A 19,783-nucleotide genomic window follows, 5' to 3' on the forward strand; every position below is an offset into this window, starting at 1 on the left:
AGTTTGTACGTTGGGGAAGTTTTTAAGAAGAAGTGGGGCCGCTAAACACTGAGGATGGAGTGGAGGTTAAAGATAATCTAGGCATGGCCCAATATCTAAACAAATACTTTGCCTCAGTCTTTAATAAGGCTAAAGAGGATCTTAGGGATAATGGTAGCATAACAAATGGGAATGAGGATATGGAGGTAGATATTACCACATTCGAGGTATAAGCGAAACTCAAACAGCTTAATGGGACTAAATTGGGGGGCCCAGATAATCTTCATCCAAGAATATTAAAGGAATTGGCACCTGAAATTGCAAGCCCATTAGCAAGAATTTTTAATGAATCTGTAAACTCAGGAGTTGTACCGAATGATTGGAGTATTGCTAATATAGTTCCTATTTTTAAGAAAGGAAAAAAAAAAAGTGATCCAGGTAACTACAGGCCAGTGAGTTTGACATCTGTAGTATGCAAGGTCCTAGGAAAAAATTTTGAAGGAGAAATTAGTTAAGGACATTGAAGTCAATGGTAAATGGGACAAAATACAACATGGTTTTACAAAAGGTAGATCGTGCCAAACCAACCTGATCTCCTTTTTTGAAAAAGTAACAGATTTTTTAGATAAAGGAAATGCAGTGGATCTAATTTTACCTAGATTTCAATAAGACATTTGATACTGTGCCACCTGGGGAATTATTAGTTAAATTGGAGAAGATGGGGATCAATATGAACATCAAAAGGTGGATAAGGAATTGGTTAAATGAAGACTGCAACGGGTCCTATTGAAAGGCGAACTGGCTGGCTGGAGGGAGGTTACCAGTGGAGTTTCTCAGGGATCGGTTTTGGGACCAATCTTATTTAATTTTTTTATTACTGATCTTCGCACAAAAAGTGGGAGTGTGCTAATAAAGTTGGCAGATGATACAAAGCTGGGAGGTATTGCCAATTCGGAGAAGGATCGGGATATTATACAGGAGGATCTGGATGACCTTGTAAACTGGAGTAATAGTAATAGGATGAAATTTAATAGTGAGAAGTGTAAGATCATGCATTTAGGGATTAATAACAAGAATTTTAGTTATAAGTTGGGGATGCATCAATTAGAAGTAACGGAAGAGGAGAAGGACCTTGGAGTATTGGTTGATCATAGGATGACTATGAGCTGCCAATGTGATATGACTGTGAAAAGAGCTAATGCGGTTTTGGGATGCATCAGGAGAGGCATTTCCAGTAGGGATAAGGAGGTTTTAGTACCATTATACAAGGCAGTGGTGAAACCTCACCTAGAATACTGTGTGCAGTTCTGGTCTCCCATGTTTAAAAAGGATAAATTCAAACTGGAGCAGGAACAGAGAAGGGCTACTAGGATGATCCGAGGAATGGAAAACTTGTCTTATGAAAGGAGACTTAAGGAGCTTGGCTTGTTTAGCCTAACTAAAAGAAGGTTGAGGGGAGATATGATTGCTCTCTATAAATATATCAGAGGGATAAATACAGGAGAGGGAGAGGAATTATTTAAGCTCAGCACCAATGTGGACACAAGAACAAATGGGTATAAACTGGCCCTTGGGAAGTTTAGACTTGAAATTAGACGAAGGTTTCTAACCATCAGAGGAGTGAAGTTTTGGAATAGCCTTCCAAGGGAAGCAGTGGGGGCAAAAGATCTATCTGGCTTTAAGATTCTATTCGATAAGTTTATGGAGGATAATGTTGTATGATGGGATAAAGATCAATTAATTACCAAAATCACATTAACTATTCAGGGTAAATAGGCCTAATCCCCTGAGATGGGATATTAGATGGATGGGATCTGAGTTACCCAGGAAAGAATTTTCTGTAGTATCTGGCTGGTGAATCTTGCCCATATGCTCAGGGTTTAGCTGATTGCCATATATGGGGTCGGGAAGGAATTTTCCTCCAGGGTAGATTGGAAGAGGCCCTGGAGGTTTTTCGCCTTCCTCTGTAGCATGGGGCACGGGTCACTTGAGGGAGGATTCTCTGCTCCTTGAAGTCTTTAAACCACGATTTGAGGACTTCAATAGCTCAGACGTAGGTGAGAGGTTTTTCGTAGGAGTGGGTGGGTGAGATTCTGTGGCCTGCATTGTGCAGGAGACCGGACTAGATCAGAATGGTCCCTTCTGACCTTAGTATCTATGAATCTATGAAAAAAACCCCTAAGCTGGTAAGAATAATCTTAGGGGGTCTTTCATGTGGGTCCCCACATCTGTACCCTAGAGTTCAGAGTGGGGAAGGAACCCCGACACACCTTATCTACTGTGTCACTGTATTTATATTCATTGTATGTCTATCTTCCATGTCTCAGTCTTGTGTTTATTCAAGAAGAACTGGGTTTTTATCTAGCTTCAGAACTTTAGGCTAAATTCTGTGTTCAGAATGTAACAATTTTGTTGATCTTTTTCTTGTCAGTTTCACTTTCACCCAGTTTTGTGTCGCATTGTATTACATGTCCTCTTGAAGTCTCACTGTGCTTACAAAATGGTTTTATGTAAATTATTTTAGAAAAATGAAATACAGGAATTGATGAATAATCTTCATTTAAAAAATTAAGGAAATAAAGGTCAAGTGTGTGAAAAATGTGGGCCAGAGCTCCATTTTAAAAGAAAGCAGAGCAGAATGTTTTGTCTGTCATACAAAATTATACATAGCTCTAAATATACACACCATATGTTCTTTTGTAGGATGATTTATTTGTTTTTAAATATAGGTCAAAGGACCTCCTCCTGCTCCCACTGAAGTCAATGGCAAAACTCCCTTTGACTTCAGTGGTACAGGATTAAGCTCAGAGTGCATCCTACTTGAATTTAGTATGGGATATGGGATGTTAGTTCTAGAAAAGGAACTATATGCTAGTCTCAGCAGCAAGGCCAATGTCTGCAGGCATTGCTTGCTGTGTGGATAAGCTTAAAACTGTTGCTTTCCTTGATGCACCTGTTCTGTGGCCAACTTTGGGCTGTAGCCTCCAGGGATACAAAGCCAGCACCTTCGTAAATGCCACCTTAACACTAAATAAAATTAAAAACAGAACTGGAGAGGATTGGGTTTTGATGATGTTAAAAGCATCTTGTAAATTAAACACACTGGCAAAGTGTGTTTTGTCCCCCTCAAGTGGCTGGCCCAATGGAAGATAACAACTTACTATTGCTACCATCTAAAAAAGGGATAGATGCTTGTGCTTAAAGGTCCCAAGGCTGAAACCATGTTGATGATGCAGGTGATGGTGGTGGGGGTCCTAATTTAAAGTCTGTATCAACCTCACCACTTGTATTGCAATTTTACTCTGAGCCATGAAAACCAAGTTGCGGGCAGTATAATGACATTTTGCACTCTGATAGCATCTTTCAACTGGGGGATTACACAACGTTTCACAAAAAGTTGCTAATTACATCTCACAATATTCCTGTTTGGACGCTCATTTGACAGATGGAGAAACTGAGGCACAGATTCATTAATTCCATGGCAAAATAGTTAAATCATTGCAAGTTCCAGAATAAAACTCTCATCTGCTGATATCTGGACCACAGACCAATATCCTTCTTCAGAGGAGTGAAGTTCTGGAATAGCCTTCCAAGAGAAGCAGGGGGGGCAAAAGTCCTGTCTGGCTTCAAGATTAAACTCTATAAGTTTATGGAGGAGATGGTATGATGGGATAACATGAATTTATCAATTAAATTGATCTGTAAATATTCATGGTAAATAGGCCCAATGGCCTGTGATGAGATGTTAATTGGGCTGGGATCTGAGTTACTACAGAGAATTTTTTCCTGGGTATCTGGCTGGTGAGTCTTGCCCATATGCTCAGGGTTCAGCTGATCACCATATTCGGGGTCAGGAAGGAATTTCCTCCAGGGAAGACTGGAAAAGGCCCTGGGGTTTTTCGCCTTCCTCTGTAGCATGGGGCACTTGCTGGAGGATTCTCTGCACCTTGAAGTCTTTAAACCATGATTTGAGGACTTCAGTAGCTCAGACATAGGTGAGCGGTTTATCACAGGAGTGGGTGGGTGAGATTCTGTGGTCTGCGATGCACAGGAGGTTGGACTAGATGATCATGATGGTCCCTTCTGACCTTAATATCTATGAATCTAGAAAAGTAAAAGATAAGTGGGGGACCATCACCTACTACAGAGGGTAGATGGGAAGTTGAGACACTCTGTACCTCAAAATAACACCCTAGAACTCCCATATTCACTACTGTAATATGATTGATGTGCTTTGTACAATGCACGCCTTGTGAGGTATCATTTAAAAAAAGTCTTTATCTGTTGAACACTAATATCCTGTTGAATTGTCTGTATTATCCTTGTATGTGAAGTTATGAAGTATTGCTATATATTTGTTACTGAAATATGTGGTAAATGGGAAAAGCCCACAGCTAGCTTTTCAGCAGCAACAAAGAAACAACTGACAAGTGTGACAAAGCTCTGTCCTTGCATCTGTGGGTCCCGTGTTTCCTGGTGGATTTCACTAGCCTCAGAGGCTCACTGTGACACTCCACATAACCCTTCTTTCTCTAGAGACAAGGGTCACAGTCTACTGAGCCATTTTCATCATAAGCCAGCAAGGGAGGTGAGGAGATGTTATCCTTCCTTGCAGTCTGTGATTAATCAGGAGGCAAAGGTAGGGGTGGGGGAGCCCAGTCCCGGGCTCTACTCCAGGGACCCTAATAGTATCAGCTATGGTAGCTGACCTTTTAGAAACATGACATGTACAATTTCCTGGGCTACTTCCCCCACAGCAGCCCTCACTTCCTCAAGCTCCACTTCACCCTTACCTCAGGGTCTCCTTCCTTGTGCCTGATATGGTTTGTACTAGTCAGCCTCTCCAACAGCACAACTTCCTCCCACAACTCCTGACATACACACCCACCTGACTGGCTGGGAGGCTTTTAACTAGTTTCAGCCAGCCCCTGATTGGCTTCAGGTGTCCCAATCAACCTAGCCTTCTCCCTGCCTTCTGGAAAGTTCTTAATTGGCCCCAGGTGTCTTAATTGACCTGGAACAGCTGCCATTTCACTTAACCTGGTACCAGGGATTTGTTTAGCCTGGAGCTAATATATCTATCTCCCACTATTTTTCCTATAGCCATCTGGCCTTGCCCTGTCACACAAGACACATTTACATCTAGATTGGCCAGACAGGTGTTGATGTCCCATTAAGGGAACTCCAAGATCCTAATGGCCATCCCAGAGACTCCTCAGAGGGCACAAACATGATGGAGGCAGCCTAACTCATGTGACCCACCAAGGATCTTTCTAACAGCTGGAGGAAAGTAGAAAAGAGGGACAGTGACATCACCACCTTGCCTCTCTCCTCCCACATCTCAACACGTGGAAGATAATCTGGAAGACGGAGATTTGGACTTGGGGAGATTGGTCCCAGGCTGAGAGGGAATTCAGCCTGTTTAATAAGAAGTGTACATTGCTTGGAACATCCAGTGGGGTGAATAAAACTGTTGATTCAAATCTTGCTTAGTCTGTTAGACTTTAGACTGCGATTCTATTTTTATTTCTTATGTAACCAACTTTGACCTCTGTGCCTAACCCTTATATTCACTTAAAATCTATCTTTCTGTACTTCTTAAACGTATTTCAATGTTTTATCCTTACTAATGAATCTGTCTAACGTGCTCGTGGAATCTGCTCAGATTACAAAGGCTGGTGCGTGTCTACTTTCCTTAGACAAAGTGGCGAACAGACTGCAGGAAGCAGAAAAAGAGAGACGCTATTAGACGCAGTTGAGAATGAAGGAACTGGAGATAAAGGACAATGAGAGAGATACTGAGGTGCGGAAATAGCACATCAACGGGCCCTAGAGCTGAAAGCCAAGGAAGTTGAGGCCCAGAAACTAGCCAGGAGGAGAACCGAAGGGGGGCAGTGGTCCCACAGCTCCAGGTTGTACCCTGGTGGTGTGTCCCAGAGGGGTAGAGGGGTGGTGTGCCTGGGCTCAGGGCCCTCTCCCCATGTTAGAGAGGGGGAGCTGAGGCACAGATGGGCAACACGGGGGAAGCGTCCCTCCGTATCTCTGATATGGCTTGGTGAGGATGTCCTTGGGCAGGGGGTTGTGCCCCCCATACTCCTGCAGAGGGCTGGGTGCTGATGTTCCTGGGCGGAGCGGGGGGACCGTGCCCCCCATATCCCTGCGGGGGCCGTCGGGGATGCCCCAGGGCAGGTATCTGTGCCCCCCATATCCCTGCGGGAGCCGTCGAGGATGCCCCAGGGTAGGTATCTGTGCCCCCCATATCCCTGCGGGAGCCGTCGGGGATGCCCCAGGGTAGGTATCTGTGCCCCCCATATCCCTGCGGGAGCCGTCGAGGATGCCCCAGGGCAGGTATCTGTGCCCCCCATATCCCTGCGGGAGCCGTCGAGGATGCCCCAGGGTAGGTATCTGTGCCCCCCATATCCCTGCGGGAGCCGTCGGGGATGCCCCAGGGTAGGTATCTGTGCCCCCCATATCCCTGCGGGAGCCGTCGAGGATGCCCCAGGGTAGGTATCTGTGCCCCCCATATCCCTGCGGGAGCCGTCGGGGATGCCCCAGGGCAGGTATCTGTGCCCCCCACATCCCTGCGGGGGCCGTCGGAGATGCCCCAGGGCAGGTATCTGTGCCCCCCACATCCCTGCGGGGGCCGTCGGAGATGCCCCAGGGCAGGTATCTGTGCCCCCCATATCCCTGCGGGAGCCGTCGAGGATGCCCCAGGGTAGGTATCTGTGCCCCCCATATCCCTGCGGGAGCCGTCGAGGATGCCCCAGGGCAGGTATCTGTGCCCCCCACATCCCTGCGGGGGCCGTCGGAGATGCCCCAGGGCAGGTATCTGTGCCCCCCACATCCCTGCGGGGGCCGTCGGGGATGCCCCAGGGCAGGTATCTGTGCCCCCCATATCCCTGCGGGGGCCGTCGGGGATGCCCCAGGGCAGGTATCTGTGCCCCCCACATGCCTGCGGGAGCCGTCGGGGATGCCCCAGGGCAGGTATCTGTGCCCCCCACATCCCTGCGGGAGCCGTCGAGGATGCCCCAGGGCAGGTATCTGTGCCCCCCATATCCCTGCGGGGGCCGTCGGGGATGCCCCAGGGTAGGTATCTGTGCCCCCCATATCCCTGCGGGAGCCGTCGGGGATGCCCCAGGGTAGGTATCTGTGCCCCCCACATGCCTGCGGGAGCCGTCGGGGATGCCCCAGGGCAGGTATCTGTGCCCCCCACATCCCTGCGGGGGCCGTCGGGGGTGCCCCAGGGCAGGTATCTGTGCCCCCCACATCCCAGCGGGGGCCGTCGGGGATGCCCCAGGGCAGGTATCTGTGCCCCCCACATCCCAGCGGCAGGGGGGCTGTCAGGGAAGCCCCGCGCAGGCGCCGCGCCGGCGGGCTCCGACAGGGGTCGCTGTGGCGCGCTCTTTGCTCAGAAGGGCGGGACCGGGGAGCAGGGGCGGTGCCGGCGGTTCCCCAGGGCGCCTGCGCAGCTGCATCCCCGGGCCCGGCCTCGGCCTCGGCCCGGCATCCCCCGCGCTCCTGCTGCCCCGCTGGCCGCGCGGCCCGCTCTCGCCGCCATGGCCTTCACCTTCGCCGCCTTCTGCTACATGCTGGCGCTGCTGCTCACCGCCGCCCTCATCTTCTTCGCCATCTGGCATGTGAGTGCCGGGCCGGGGCGCCCGGGGCGGGGCGGGGCGGGGCTCGTCCCGTCCCGTCCCGTCCCCTGCCCGCGGGGCGGCGGCAGCACCGTTGTTGCCTCCCGTTGTGGCCGGGACGCTTCCCGGCCCCGGGTGTGCGTGTGCGCGCGCGCTGCTCAGTGCCTCCCCCCCACAGGCGTCTCCAGACCCGCGCTCACGCGGGGGGGGGGAGAGATCTAACCGCCCCTCTGTTGCTTCCCCCCCCCGCGCGCTCGCCGGGGTGGGGGGGGGGTCGAGATCTAACTGCCCCCCCCCGAGCCATCCCCCCCGTGCTCACTGCGGTGGGGGATGTAGAAATCTAACTGCCCCCCTATTGCTGCCCCCCCACACTCACTGGGGTAGGGTGGTAGAGATCTAACTGGCCCCTGCTTGATCACAGGGATGGGGGGGTAGAGATCTAACTGCCTCCCATTGCTGCCCCCCCCCACGCTCACTGGGGTGGGGTGATAGAGATCTAACTGCCCCCTGCTTGATCACAGGGATGGGGGGGTAGAGATCTAACTGCCCCCCATTGCTGCCCCCCCCCCCACGCTCACTGGGGTGGGGTGATAGAGATCTAACTGCCCCCTGCTTGATCACAGGGATGGGGGGGTAGAGATCTAACTGCCCCCCTGTTGTTGGCCCCCCAAGCCATCGCCCCCCTCACACTCACAGAGTGGGGGCAGAGATCAACCGACCCCCCATTGCGGGCCTTCCCCAAGCCATCTCCCCTTCCCCCCCCCCCCCCGGACTCGGGTGGGGACAGAATTTTAAACATTCTTTCATTGATGCCCTCCCCCCTAGCCATCTCCACCCTCCTTCACTGGCAGGGGTGGGGGCAGAGATTGACCTGCCCCCATTTCTGACCTCCCAGAGCCATCTCTACGTCCCCATGTGCTCACAGGGTTGGGGGCAGAAATCCAACTCCCCTCCCCAGCCATCTTTACATCTCTACCATTACTACTCCCACAGAGAGCCAGCTCCATCCCACCTGTGCACACAGGCTGAGGGCAGAGATTTGACCACTCTACTATTGCTAGCCCCTCCCCCCTGCCCAACTCAGCACCATGCAGAATTGCACCCGGTTGCATGTGACCTTAGGCCATGGCTGGATGTGTTTAGGGATTATTGGTTTGAGGAATAGTGCCCTATTTTGTGTATATTTGGAATGGCATGTGTAAAATAATTGATCAGATATGTTTAGTAACTTCCTGTGGGTGTAAACCAACTTTGCAAAATTGTCCTGAAAACTCACCAGCCCAGGTATATAACCTGCTTGCTCATCATTACCTTAATGATGCAAAACTCACAGTATTCACCTGTAGATGAGTAGAATTTTCAAAGGTTAATGCAAACTGGGTTTGTTTTATTAAACATTTTTGTTGAAAATGTGGGCATCTTATATTTTTAAATATTGGTGTTTTATTTGAAGGAATATGTGTTTAAAATATTTTAGTCTCAAGTCAACTAAGTTTTGTATTTAATGGAAAAAGTGAGCTTTTCCAAGTTTCCCTGTGGTACGCTACTTTTGAAAATTTAAATCCTGAGTAAATTTTACTTATTATTTAAGGTCTTAGTCTTTTCCCCTCTGTGGCAGTAGAAAATCCAGTGGTGGAACCTTAGGAAACCTAGTTTCAAGTGGTTATGAGATGCCTGGTCTTGGAGAGAAGCACTGATAGGAGATCATCTTTAGGAATAAGAAAAGGAGTACTTGTGAATGAACTTCATAAGTGAATGAGTGGATTTTTTGAGGGTGATATTTCCTTGATGAGCATGGAGGACTAACAGGTTTCAGAGTAGCAGCTGTGTTAGTCTGTGTTAGTCGCAAAAAAGAAAAGGAGTACTTGTGGCACCTTAGAGACTAACACATTTATTTGAGCATAAGCTTTCGTGAGCTACAGCTCACTTCATCGGACAGGGGACTAAGCCTTTATCTCAGCAGAATTTTAAGCTTTTTTTTAATGAAAAAAGTTTTGGTCCCTGCAGTTGCTAAGATACCTATTTAGATGTGTACCAGATAAACTGATGATTTTTTCCTGAACGTGTTAACCAATATTTTATAATTTTCTTTTCCATTAATCCTCTGCAACTTCCTGGTTTGCTGAATCTGTGCCATGATGCATCATTGTGGGACATCCCTGTTACCAGAAGACTCATATTATCCAAGTGATGCCACAAAGATACAGCCTCGGGCCGCTTTACGCAAACCAGGAAGTACCACTGGATCTGAGGGAGGAAATAAATTAAAATGTGTTTTAAGTGCTTCTCCCCAACATGAATAGTGTGTGTGCGCATATAATATATTCAGATTTGTTCAGTTTCAATTTTTGCTTTGTAGTTATTTAATAAGCTTTTCATTGTAACATAAAGGATGCTATGTAGACATATTCTAGTTTACATTGAATATAAAGGATACTGATAGTACTGAGAAAAGGAGTACGTGTGGCACCTTAGAGACTAACAAATTTATTAGAGCATAAGCTTTCGTGAGCTACAGCTCACTTCATCGGATGCATCCGATGAAGTGAGCTGTAGCTCACGAAAGCTTATGCTCTAATAAATTTGTTAGTCTCTAAGGTGCCCCACGTACTCCTTTTCTTTTTGCGAATACAGACTAACACGGCTGCTACTCTGAAACCTGTGATAGTACTGATTACTTGATGTTTTGGTTCTCATACTTATTTTTCTATGGTTCTTGCTTTTTTATTTATAAATGACCTGTTTGGTCTTGTTTGATGCCATGGTATCCATTTTACAAAAAAAATGGCTTTGACTCTTTTTCACCCTCGTAGGTTCACCTTTTCCTAAGCATCAGTGTATGGGTAAAAGTTCTGTCGTTAAAAGATGTTCTTGAATATATCTCCCTTGCCTGCTATCTCTCACTCTGACTGTGAAGATAACATCCATTCAGCCTCTTCAAAGACTGCAATCACTTCCTTTTAATTAAGTGACAAGCACTCAGCACAGAGGAAGTGTGTCACGTGTGCAGCCTCCTGTTTTTTTTTTTATGCACCGTGGATGTATTCTGTGGGACTAAATGCTATTTGCAATGTCACTATATAACTCCTAAAAAAGAAAAGGAGTACTTGTGGCCCCTTAGAGACTAACAAATGTATTTGAGCATAAGCTTTCGTGAGCTACAGCTCACTTCATCGGATGCTACTCTGAAACCTATGTAACTCCTGTGCATGGTGGGGGGGGGGGGGGGGGGAAGGGAATGAAATGCAAAGATTTAATGCCAGAGCACTGCGAGTATAGAAAATGTCTAGAATAATCTGAAGCTAATTTAAATGTGCTTGAATGTTTTTTAAACCAAAGCAGACCTGTTTCAAATACTTTCTTTCTCTAGGTGATTTAGTTTACGAAATTATTTCTTTTACATGAGTAAAACAACCTTACTAAGATTGTGTTCGTAGCACTTATGGCTCTGTACCAAGAAATGATATTTTGTGGTGCGATGTTTACTGCTTTTGAACTGAAGAGTCCTAACTGTTCCAATTTTATTCTAGATTATAGCTTTTGATGAACTGAAGACTGATTACAAGAATCCCATAGACCAATGTAATACACTCAATCCTGTAAGTTACATGATAAAGAATTCCTCTTTGCATAAATTTATAAATTTTTGTTGCTATTATCTTGATTTAATCAAAAATGTCATTAAAAATTCTGTTCTGCTGGTAATGTCTAGTATATTTGATAGAATTTCTAGACAGAATTCTTTATCTGATTCTTCTTTACTTTCAATCTTGAATATTCTGACTATTATTAATCTGCTGATGATCTTGTCAGCTGTCCTACTAACATTCTTTCAATCTGCTTCTTACATTTTCGGCACAAAGACAGTTGAAAAGGTCAAAAAGATTAAAAGAGTCAAAATTGCATTAAAGGTGTGTACTGCTTTTTAGTTTAATGTTTTAATCCCACTTTTATTTTCATTTTGTTAGGAACATTTGTATTACTCTTAAGATGTTTTGTTTAGTGTGCTTGTTCATCTGCCTGTTTTGTCTGTTCAGGTTTATAATAACTTCATGAACTTTCATATTTTGTGCAGAATAATTTGGCTTGCTTACCCAGTGAAGTGGGGAAAACTGTTATATGCCTAAAATGTATTGAATAGTCACAGCAACTGAAGATGTACAATAAATGGTATCATCTCTCAAGCCAGGTTCACTGAACTTTCTGATGTTCAGAATCTAGGAGACTAGTTTGTTTAAAAAAAGAAAAGGAAAAAAGGGGTTAATTCTGATCTGGCCTTACGATTTCCGGGGTGGAGGTTGGCTTCCCAAGGATATCTCCAGCGTTCTTTCAGAATACTGTGTATTCTCTTGGATACAACTTTAATTACACTCCTTTACTTGTTAATGCTGTGCCTCAAGCACTTTCAGCTTGCTTGTGTCTTTGACAGACAAATAATATTAAGGAAGTTTATTAGACAGTATATATTTTCAGTAACGCAGTATGTCTTTTCCCATTCACCATCCCTTTCATTTTGACTTGGAGTGGCCAGATTGAGATAAAACCATAGGGCAGCACAGCAGTGAAGTGTACCTCTGGAAGGCTGCACTGTAAATCATGGTGTTCTGCAGAATTAAGTAGAATCACACCAATGGAGACTGAAAAAGAATGTGTCTTAGACCGAGTGCTTTGCAGCATGAGGGTGGGTGAGTGGAGAGAAAAGATGTTATGGAGAAGATTGTATCTTGGAAAGCGGTGCCTGAGTAGCTGTGCATCTAACAGTTTCCCTAACTCTGTCTGTCTTACAGTCATTTCTGCAACAGTATGGGGGAAGGCAAATACTCATTACATTTATGCATTATGATCTTATCACAAATTTAAATAAAAGGCTGTTATAATGTGCATGTTCAAAGCAAATATTTTATTAACCTAATGTTAATATACATGCATGAGGTGTTATATGATAGCTTTGTGTAAATTGAAAATCTTGAACATGGTATTTACTATGCTAGTGGAGTTAGATTAGTCATGAAAAGGTGAATTTGCGATCGTTACTCTTTAAAGAGTATGATAATGCACATGATGCTTTACAAATACATGAAGGGACATGATCCATTGTCTTGAAGTTTAAATTCTAGGGGAGAACGTTTTTAGTCATGAGAAGTAAACACTTCTCTAGAGTACCATTTTTGGTTCACATAATGCTTAGCATCTCCCTCTCCGTATGCAGCCCCCATCACAATGGTATCCAAGCTTCTCTTGAGTATTTAGAAATAATATTTCTTCCTTCCTAGCATTTAAGGAAAAATGCATGGTAACCTATAAACTAATAAACCTAGTTCTTGTGTAGGCTGGAAATGAAGAAGGATAACATTGTTTGAAATACTTAAAAGGCAGTCTGATACTCTGGTGTGGGGGCAGAATAGATGGAAGAGAAGTGAATGCTTTGAGACACATGGTTAGTCTTAATTTTTGTAGATTTCAGGTTTAGCAAACAGGTCTTGCTTGGTGGTCAGACTTTTTTTAATTTAAATAATTGGAATAACATCTAAAAGTTACATATGGTGAGTATACAAGAGTGATCTGGACAAGAAGAGTAATTGTTTTACAATGTAAAGAAAGTTGATGACTTGGGTTTGTGTTGATGTCAGTTGGTGGTGTTTTGACAATTGTTTCTTTAAGTGACTATCTATTAGAACGTGCATTAGGAACAAAACTCTGTTTGCTTCTGATTTATGGATTTCTAGTTAGACCTTTTTAGGTGTTTAAAACAAATATCTGCTTTTAGACAGTATTAAAGAAAACTGCAAAATACATTCTGAGGCAGTCATCCTAGGGACCCAAATTGGGCAAAGTCAAGAATAAGAATTGTCTTGTGTGTGCTTCACTTAGAGAGTAGACTCCTTAGCAATTTAACTTAAATCTTTTGTTTATCATAAACCCTTGATTGAAATATGTAGCAGTTGAATATTTTTACATGAAACAGCTTGTAGTAGTTTATCCTATGAGCATTTCAGATGTATAGATGAACTTTTGGGGAGAACTGTATAATTCAAAAAGTAGGTGATACAATTATTTCTGGTATATTTGCCTTTGAAGGATTTTACTCTTGTGATGAGCATGGGGTTTTCTTGGTTTTAGAGTATTTCACGTACATTTAATCTACATATGTTCCTATACTGCTTATCTCTTAATAGCACTAGCAGGGTTACCTGGTATTTTATGCTCTTGGTAGTCTGAGAGTAATCAGCATTACCTCTGTACACTTCTGCTGGAAAGCACAATGTTAAAAAGAAGGCAGGTGTTAGGTATTTGAAAGGTCTTGTACAAAGGAAAATGGAACTGGCTAATATGTCACAAATTGTATGTGCATTTTACTGTTGTTCCCTCCTACATTGCAGAAAGCATATTGCTTGTATTTGTGCATATTGGTGTGCTTAACAATGTTGATGCTCCTTTTGTCTAATAAAACTTTGGACCAGAAATAAGGTTTTGGTAATAGTCTGTTTTAATAAATATTGTACATATATAGTGTTTTAAGTCAAAACTTCAAAAATAGCAAAATACAAAACAAACTCTTGCATATAAACCAGGGCTCTCAAACTCAAATCACCATGACGGCCTCATGAGGACTAGTACGTTGGCCCAAGGGCCGCATCACTGACACCTTTTCATACAAAGATACAAAAGCCCCCAGCCCCGCCCCCACTCCAGCCCTTCCATGAGGCCCTGCCCCTGTTCTGCCTCTTTCCCGCCCCCATTCCAACCCCTTCCCCAAAGTCCCCACCCCAACTCTACTCCCTTCCTGCCCCTAGTCCAACCCCTTCCCCAAATCTCCACCCCTGCCCTGCCTCTTCTCCGCCTCCTCCCCATAGCACGCGGCTCCTCCTCCCCCCTCCCTCCTGGAAAGCGTTAAGCGCTGTCAAACAGCTGGTTGGTGGCAGGAAGTGCCTGGAGGTAGGCAGAGGAGCAGAGACTCAACGCGCTGGGGGATGGGAGGGGGAACGGCGGGGAGGGGAGCTTGGCGGCTGCAGGAAATAACTCTGGGTGGGGAATGGTGGTGGTGGGGGAGCTGGGCGGGCCACAGCAAATAACTCAGTGGATTGTTTGAGACCCCTGATATAAACTGTTATAGGGATTACTTTTCCCATAGATATTTCTATGTGGGGCAGAAATATCTCGATGCTCTACTCTTATGTTACAGAGGTATGCTGTATAAAATGTGGAAGCTGTTCACAGTGCACGTAGCCAATTAATATGTAATAAAAGCTTCCATAATCTGAGCATTCCAACTTGTAAATTTTCTTGGGTATTCATGAATATACGTACACCTGGTATTGATAGAAAAGTTTATTCTGCCAGTTGCTGTTTTCACTTTCTGCAGTTTACTTGCCCATTTGAGTGTTTTTCTCTATATAGTAGTATGGAATTTTTCACCAATAATTTACCTTTTAAATAGAAATTCAAACCCAGCTGTATGTTGTGTAATCACATGTTCTGATGCATATTTTTCTTTTTCAGCTTGTACTTCCAGAGTACCTCATCCATGCATTCTTCTGTGTTATGTTTCTCTGTGCAGCAGAGTGGCTTACACTGGGTCTCAATATGCCTTTGTTGGCTTACCATATTTGGAGGTAATATTGATGAGTTAGATCTCTCTACTCATGTTAATTATAACTAAGGCTAAGATTTTGTCATGGATAGTTTTAGTAAAAGTCAGGGACAGGTCACAGGCGTTCGTGAATTTTTCTTTATTGCCCATGATCTGTCCATGACTTTTAGTAAAAGTATCCATGATAAAATGGGAAGGGAATGGGCAGCTGCCGGGTGGCTCAGAGCTCCAGGGTCCCCTTCCCCAGTGGTAAGGAGCTGTGGGGTGGTCCCCCAGCCCTGCAGCGGTGGCCAGGAGCTTGGGGGCCCATGACGTAGGCAGCGGGGGTACCTCACAGCTCCCTCCTGCTGCGGGACCGTGCAGCTCCCAGCCACCAAAGCTGAAGTCACAGAGGTCTTTGGAAGTCACAGATTCCGCGATCTCCGTCGGATTCCATGACTTCTGCAACCTCCATGACAAAATCGTAACCTTAATTATAACTTACTGTCCTTTTGCGATGTTTGTTAATTGTCCCATTTCTTCAGCAATAAAGCATAAAGGCCCATTGTGATAAGATGGTGAAAATCTTACGCTGCAGTTATAAAAAAGTAAAAAAGGCTATTTTTCTTTTTTTTAAAAGAAATATTTTTTCCAACTTGATAAGCGAGAATGGGAGTACTGCAGTACATGTTTTAAATGGTGCTGAAGTTACCAAAGCCATACTAAGTATTTTATCATACAAATTATGGTTGGTTCTGTCCCATGTTGCTCTCTTCTTCTGCACCTTTTCCAGTTTTTTAATAAGCCTTAGATCATATATTCTATTTTAAAGGGTTGTCATGCCCACCCTCTAGCACCAGGTATAATGTAGTATGATTTGAAGTTGAGAAACTATGCTGGTGCAGTGCAGCTACAGTGCAAAAAACCACCATTAGAGCATAAGAACGGCCATATTGGGTCAGACCAATGGTTCATGTAGCCCACTATCCTGTTTTCCAACAGTGCCCAATGCCAGGTGCTTCAAAAGAAATGAACAGAACAGCCAGTCATCAAGTGATCCATCCCCATACAGGCAAGGCCTTAGGTTGCGGTCTCAGACTTTACTCTCATGGTTTAATTGCTGGATGGAGTAAATGTTTAGTGCAGTTAAAGATGCGTGGTTCCTTATACAAATTTCTATTTTGTTTTTTGGGGGTGAGGGAACCTACTTTTCCCATAGCTTTCTTTTCCAAACTTACTGCTAACCTAATTTGTCTTTTCCAGGTATATGAGCAGACCTGTGATGAGTGGACCAGGTCTTTATGATCCCACAACCATTATGAATGCAGATATTTTAGCATATTGTCAGAAGGAAGGATGGTGCAAACTAGCATTTTACCTCCTATCGTTTTTTTACTACCTATATGGGTAAGTTTCCTAGTCTGAAACTTTTTGTTTGAGGTCAACCCAGAGGCAAAATTCAAATTTATATGAAACTTCCTTTAAAAAAAGACAAAATGCCCCCACATTTTTATCTTAATTTGTAAAAATATTTCAGACACTTAGCCTGGGATGTAATGTCTGTATAAGTATATATATATTTTAAAAAACAACCACCCCCCAAAGTTTGTATCATAACTTAGCAATAAAGCTGAACCAAAGAACCAAAAAATCCCAAACTTTTAATTTTTATTATAAAAGTATTGGGATTTTAATATGGGTGAAATTTTAATATTTTCAAAGAAGTGACTTCTTTGTCTTAAAATTTTGGGGTTCATTGAAGTTTGCTGGTAGAATGGTCATACATCACAGGTGGGAAGATACAGAAGCTGTAAATGCAAAGTTAAACTCTAAAAAGGGGGAATGTGGGAAGCAATAGCTGGTGATAATGTACTGATGTAGTACTGTTACCAATACATTGCATAGACTGACTTTGACAGTCAGGTTACAACTGATGGGTCAGCGTTTCTTCATGTGATCATACAAGATGATTAGGAAAAAATCTTCCAATTTATATACATCAGTGTGTTTGAGCCTATGTAAGCTCCCTGTTGTTACTGCTATTTGATCCCAGTGTCAGAGTGTGTGATATACATAACACTTCTGTTCACAGGTTCATTTTTAATGCCTTAACCTGGCTTTTAAATAGTCATGGTGAACTATCAGTATTTTATTGTAATGACAAGCTGTGTGTGTCTGCTTTTTTTCAGTGTGGAATGAATCTGTGCATAATGAAATGCATAATACTGTTAACTTAGCTAATCAAACTATTGCATCTAAATTTAGTTCATTTTAAATTTTTCTTTTCTTTTCTAGCATGATTTATGTTTTGGTGAGCTCTTAAGAAGACACTCTGCAAACTTGGTTCCAGTTAAGTGCATGCAAAAGCCACAAAACAAAAGGATTCTTTCCAACAAGAAACTGTTACCAAGATAAAACTATGGAATCTGATGATCACAGTTGCATTAGAAAAAAAAAAAATGACCCCCCCTATTTTTAAAATGTTTCCACACTTTATCTTGTGGAAAGACTGTTTTCGTATATTTTACTGGGATGTTGAAATTAAAAAGAATTAAGTATAAATTGATATTAAATGATTCTCTGGTTTTGAACAGTTTTGACTTTGCGCTCCATAAGGAACAGCCATAATTCTTCAAGTAGTTATTAATTACTGACTGTCCTTAGTATCCTAGAATTTTTTGTTTACAGGACCTTATAGTGGCTCACTTTGGACTTCTGAAACTTCATTTATCTATAAATCAGCTGTAGCTATAAAGTACTTTTGAAGGACTGAAAGCTTTGTATTTTCTCTGCAGATATCTTCACGGATACACATGTAGAAAGAGTAGTTCTGTTTTTTATATTTGGGCATCTTTCCCTGCGTATGCATGGTTCTGAAACTTCCATATTTCCACCAAACACTAAATATCCTTGCTTTAATTTTCAAGCATAAGTTATTGTGATAGGAAACATTGAGTTGTCTGTGAAGGAATGAATTTAAAAGATTCTATTTTTAAATGTTTGTGCAACAGTCTTATTAACCAATTGGCTAATAATGCAAGATTGATCAAACCTAATGGTAAAAATACAGCTCCTATGGGTTTACAAGTCACACTAAAGACATTTCCAAGACAAAGTGAGACTGAGAAACTGCCCTGCTGTTCCTTAGTGGAATAAATAAAAATCTCAAATTCAGAAATGTTCAGTTTTTTGCAGTGCCTTGTTTTTTAAAAAAGTAAGTTTACTTGCTGTACTTAACTAATTCATTCATAATAGACAGTAGCATTGCTATTAAAATTCATATTGAGATGGGCTATATCTGGAAAAGAGATACTTACACAGAACTGTTAGACACTAACAATATTTCCTGTACTTTTAGTTGGTCTGTATGTTAATAGTTTTTAGTGGGGGGAGGGGAGTGGAAATAGATGTGCACTGATAAACTGCATTGTAATTCCTCTTGGGATGAGCTACTGGTTAGTTTAGCTTCAGAAGTTTATAAATCTTTCCCACTTAAACTAGTTTAAAGAATGGTGAAATGCCTTGAGGAAGGTGTGTTGGTGGTGCAGATAGTGTCTCCGGTTTTAGTAAAATGTGTTTACATAGATTGGTATTTGACCCTTCTGATATGGACCAGATTTTTGGATTCAGTGCAGCCACTTCATGATGCAGACTGGCCTTTGGTTCTGGAATAAAGGAATCTGAGCACTCATAAAATTTTTTATGTGGATAATTTTTGCCTTAGCCAAATCAAAGGAGACAACTGACAGAATAGATACAAACTCCATGAAATTAAAATCCAATAGCTTCTTAGTTTGAAGTGTCTATCATATGGCATGCTTTTGTTGCAACTGTGTTTTCCTCCATGGGGTAGAAATAGCTGTAGAGTTAAAAAAAATTTCTATTTTCATAAGGAGTAATGTACCCCAAACTGTACATAATTGAGAATTCCATTGAGCCATTCTAATGATGAAGTATGATGAATTTGTATAGTCCTTTTCCCCAGAACCACAATTTGAAATTGGAGCTTTAAATTAAATTATGTACAGTTTCAGGATCATAGTAAGCACTCTTTAGAAAGGATTAAAGCTGACTTCCCTATTTCTCTCTCCACCCTTTTGACTATTTAAAAAATTTATTTGACAAGCTGCTGAGCTGCAAGGAAAGTGTTGCATCCCACAGCAATAGATGAAAGTTAACATCTTTGTTTTTATGGAGTACAAGCTGTCAATGGCTTTCAAAAGTTCTTCCCCCTGTGGCTTGACAGCTTCTGTTTTCAAACTGTTTCCTAAAGTATCTAATGACATTGTTGAGACACTTTTGCACTGTACTCTGAAGATTAACGAACAATCAAACCATGAAATCTAGTATTGAGATGCCTTCACTAAGTGTTCGGCTGCCAGCGCTGTCATCCAAAAGTTGCATTTATCTGCTCTTAGGTGCTGTAGTGTGCTCAGTGGGAGTCTGTCTCTCAGGTAGCTACAGCCTAAACCATTTAAGTCTTTAAAGATATAAATTAAAGGTAGGGGCTCAAATCATCTTGAATCAGAATATTCCTGAATAGGAGGGCAAACCAGATCCAACTCTGAACTTTCCAAGAGTGAACTTGCAGCCAAAATTT

General features: G+C 43.1%; 1 protein-coding gene across 2 annotated transcripts; it reads left to right on the forward strand.

Annotated features, from left to right (window-relative positions):
• Positions 1-7,395: 7,395 nt before the first annotated feature.
• On the forward strand, positions 7,396-18,361 carry CNIH1 (cornichon family AMPA receptor auxiliary protein 1). 2 transcript variants are annotated; one of them, XM_038405708.2, is made up of 5 exons: positions 7,396-7,616; positions 11,144-11,212; positions 15,114-15,226; positions 16,447-16,590; positions 17,479-18,361. In XM_038405708.2, exons 1-5 carry the CDS (start codon positions 7,536-7,538, stop codon positions 17,504-17,506), a joined length of 435 nt encoding a protein of 144 aa, XP_038261636.1. In that variant the 5' UTR covers positions 7,396-7,535; the 3' UTR covers positions 17,507-18,361. The 2 variants fall into 2 exon arrangements, with proteins under 2 accessions (XP_038261636.1, XP_038261635.1); XM_038405707.2 differs by lacking the exon at positions 7,396-7,616 and adding an exon at positions 8,391-8,897.
• Positions 18,362-19,783: the final 1,422 nt, after the last annotated feature.

Source organism: Dermochelys coriacea, chromosome 6 (assembly GCF_009764565.3).
Source record: "Dermochelys coriacea isolate rDerCor1 chromosome 6, rDerCor1.pri.v4, whole genome shotgun sequence".
Lineage (NCBI taxonomy): Eukaryota > Metazoa > Chordata > Testudines > Dermochelyidae > Dermochelys > Dermochelys coriacea.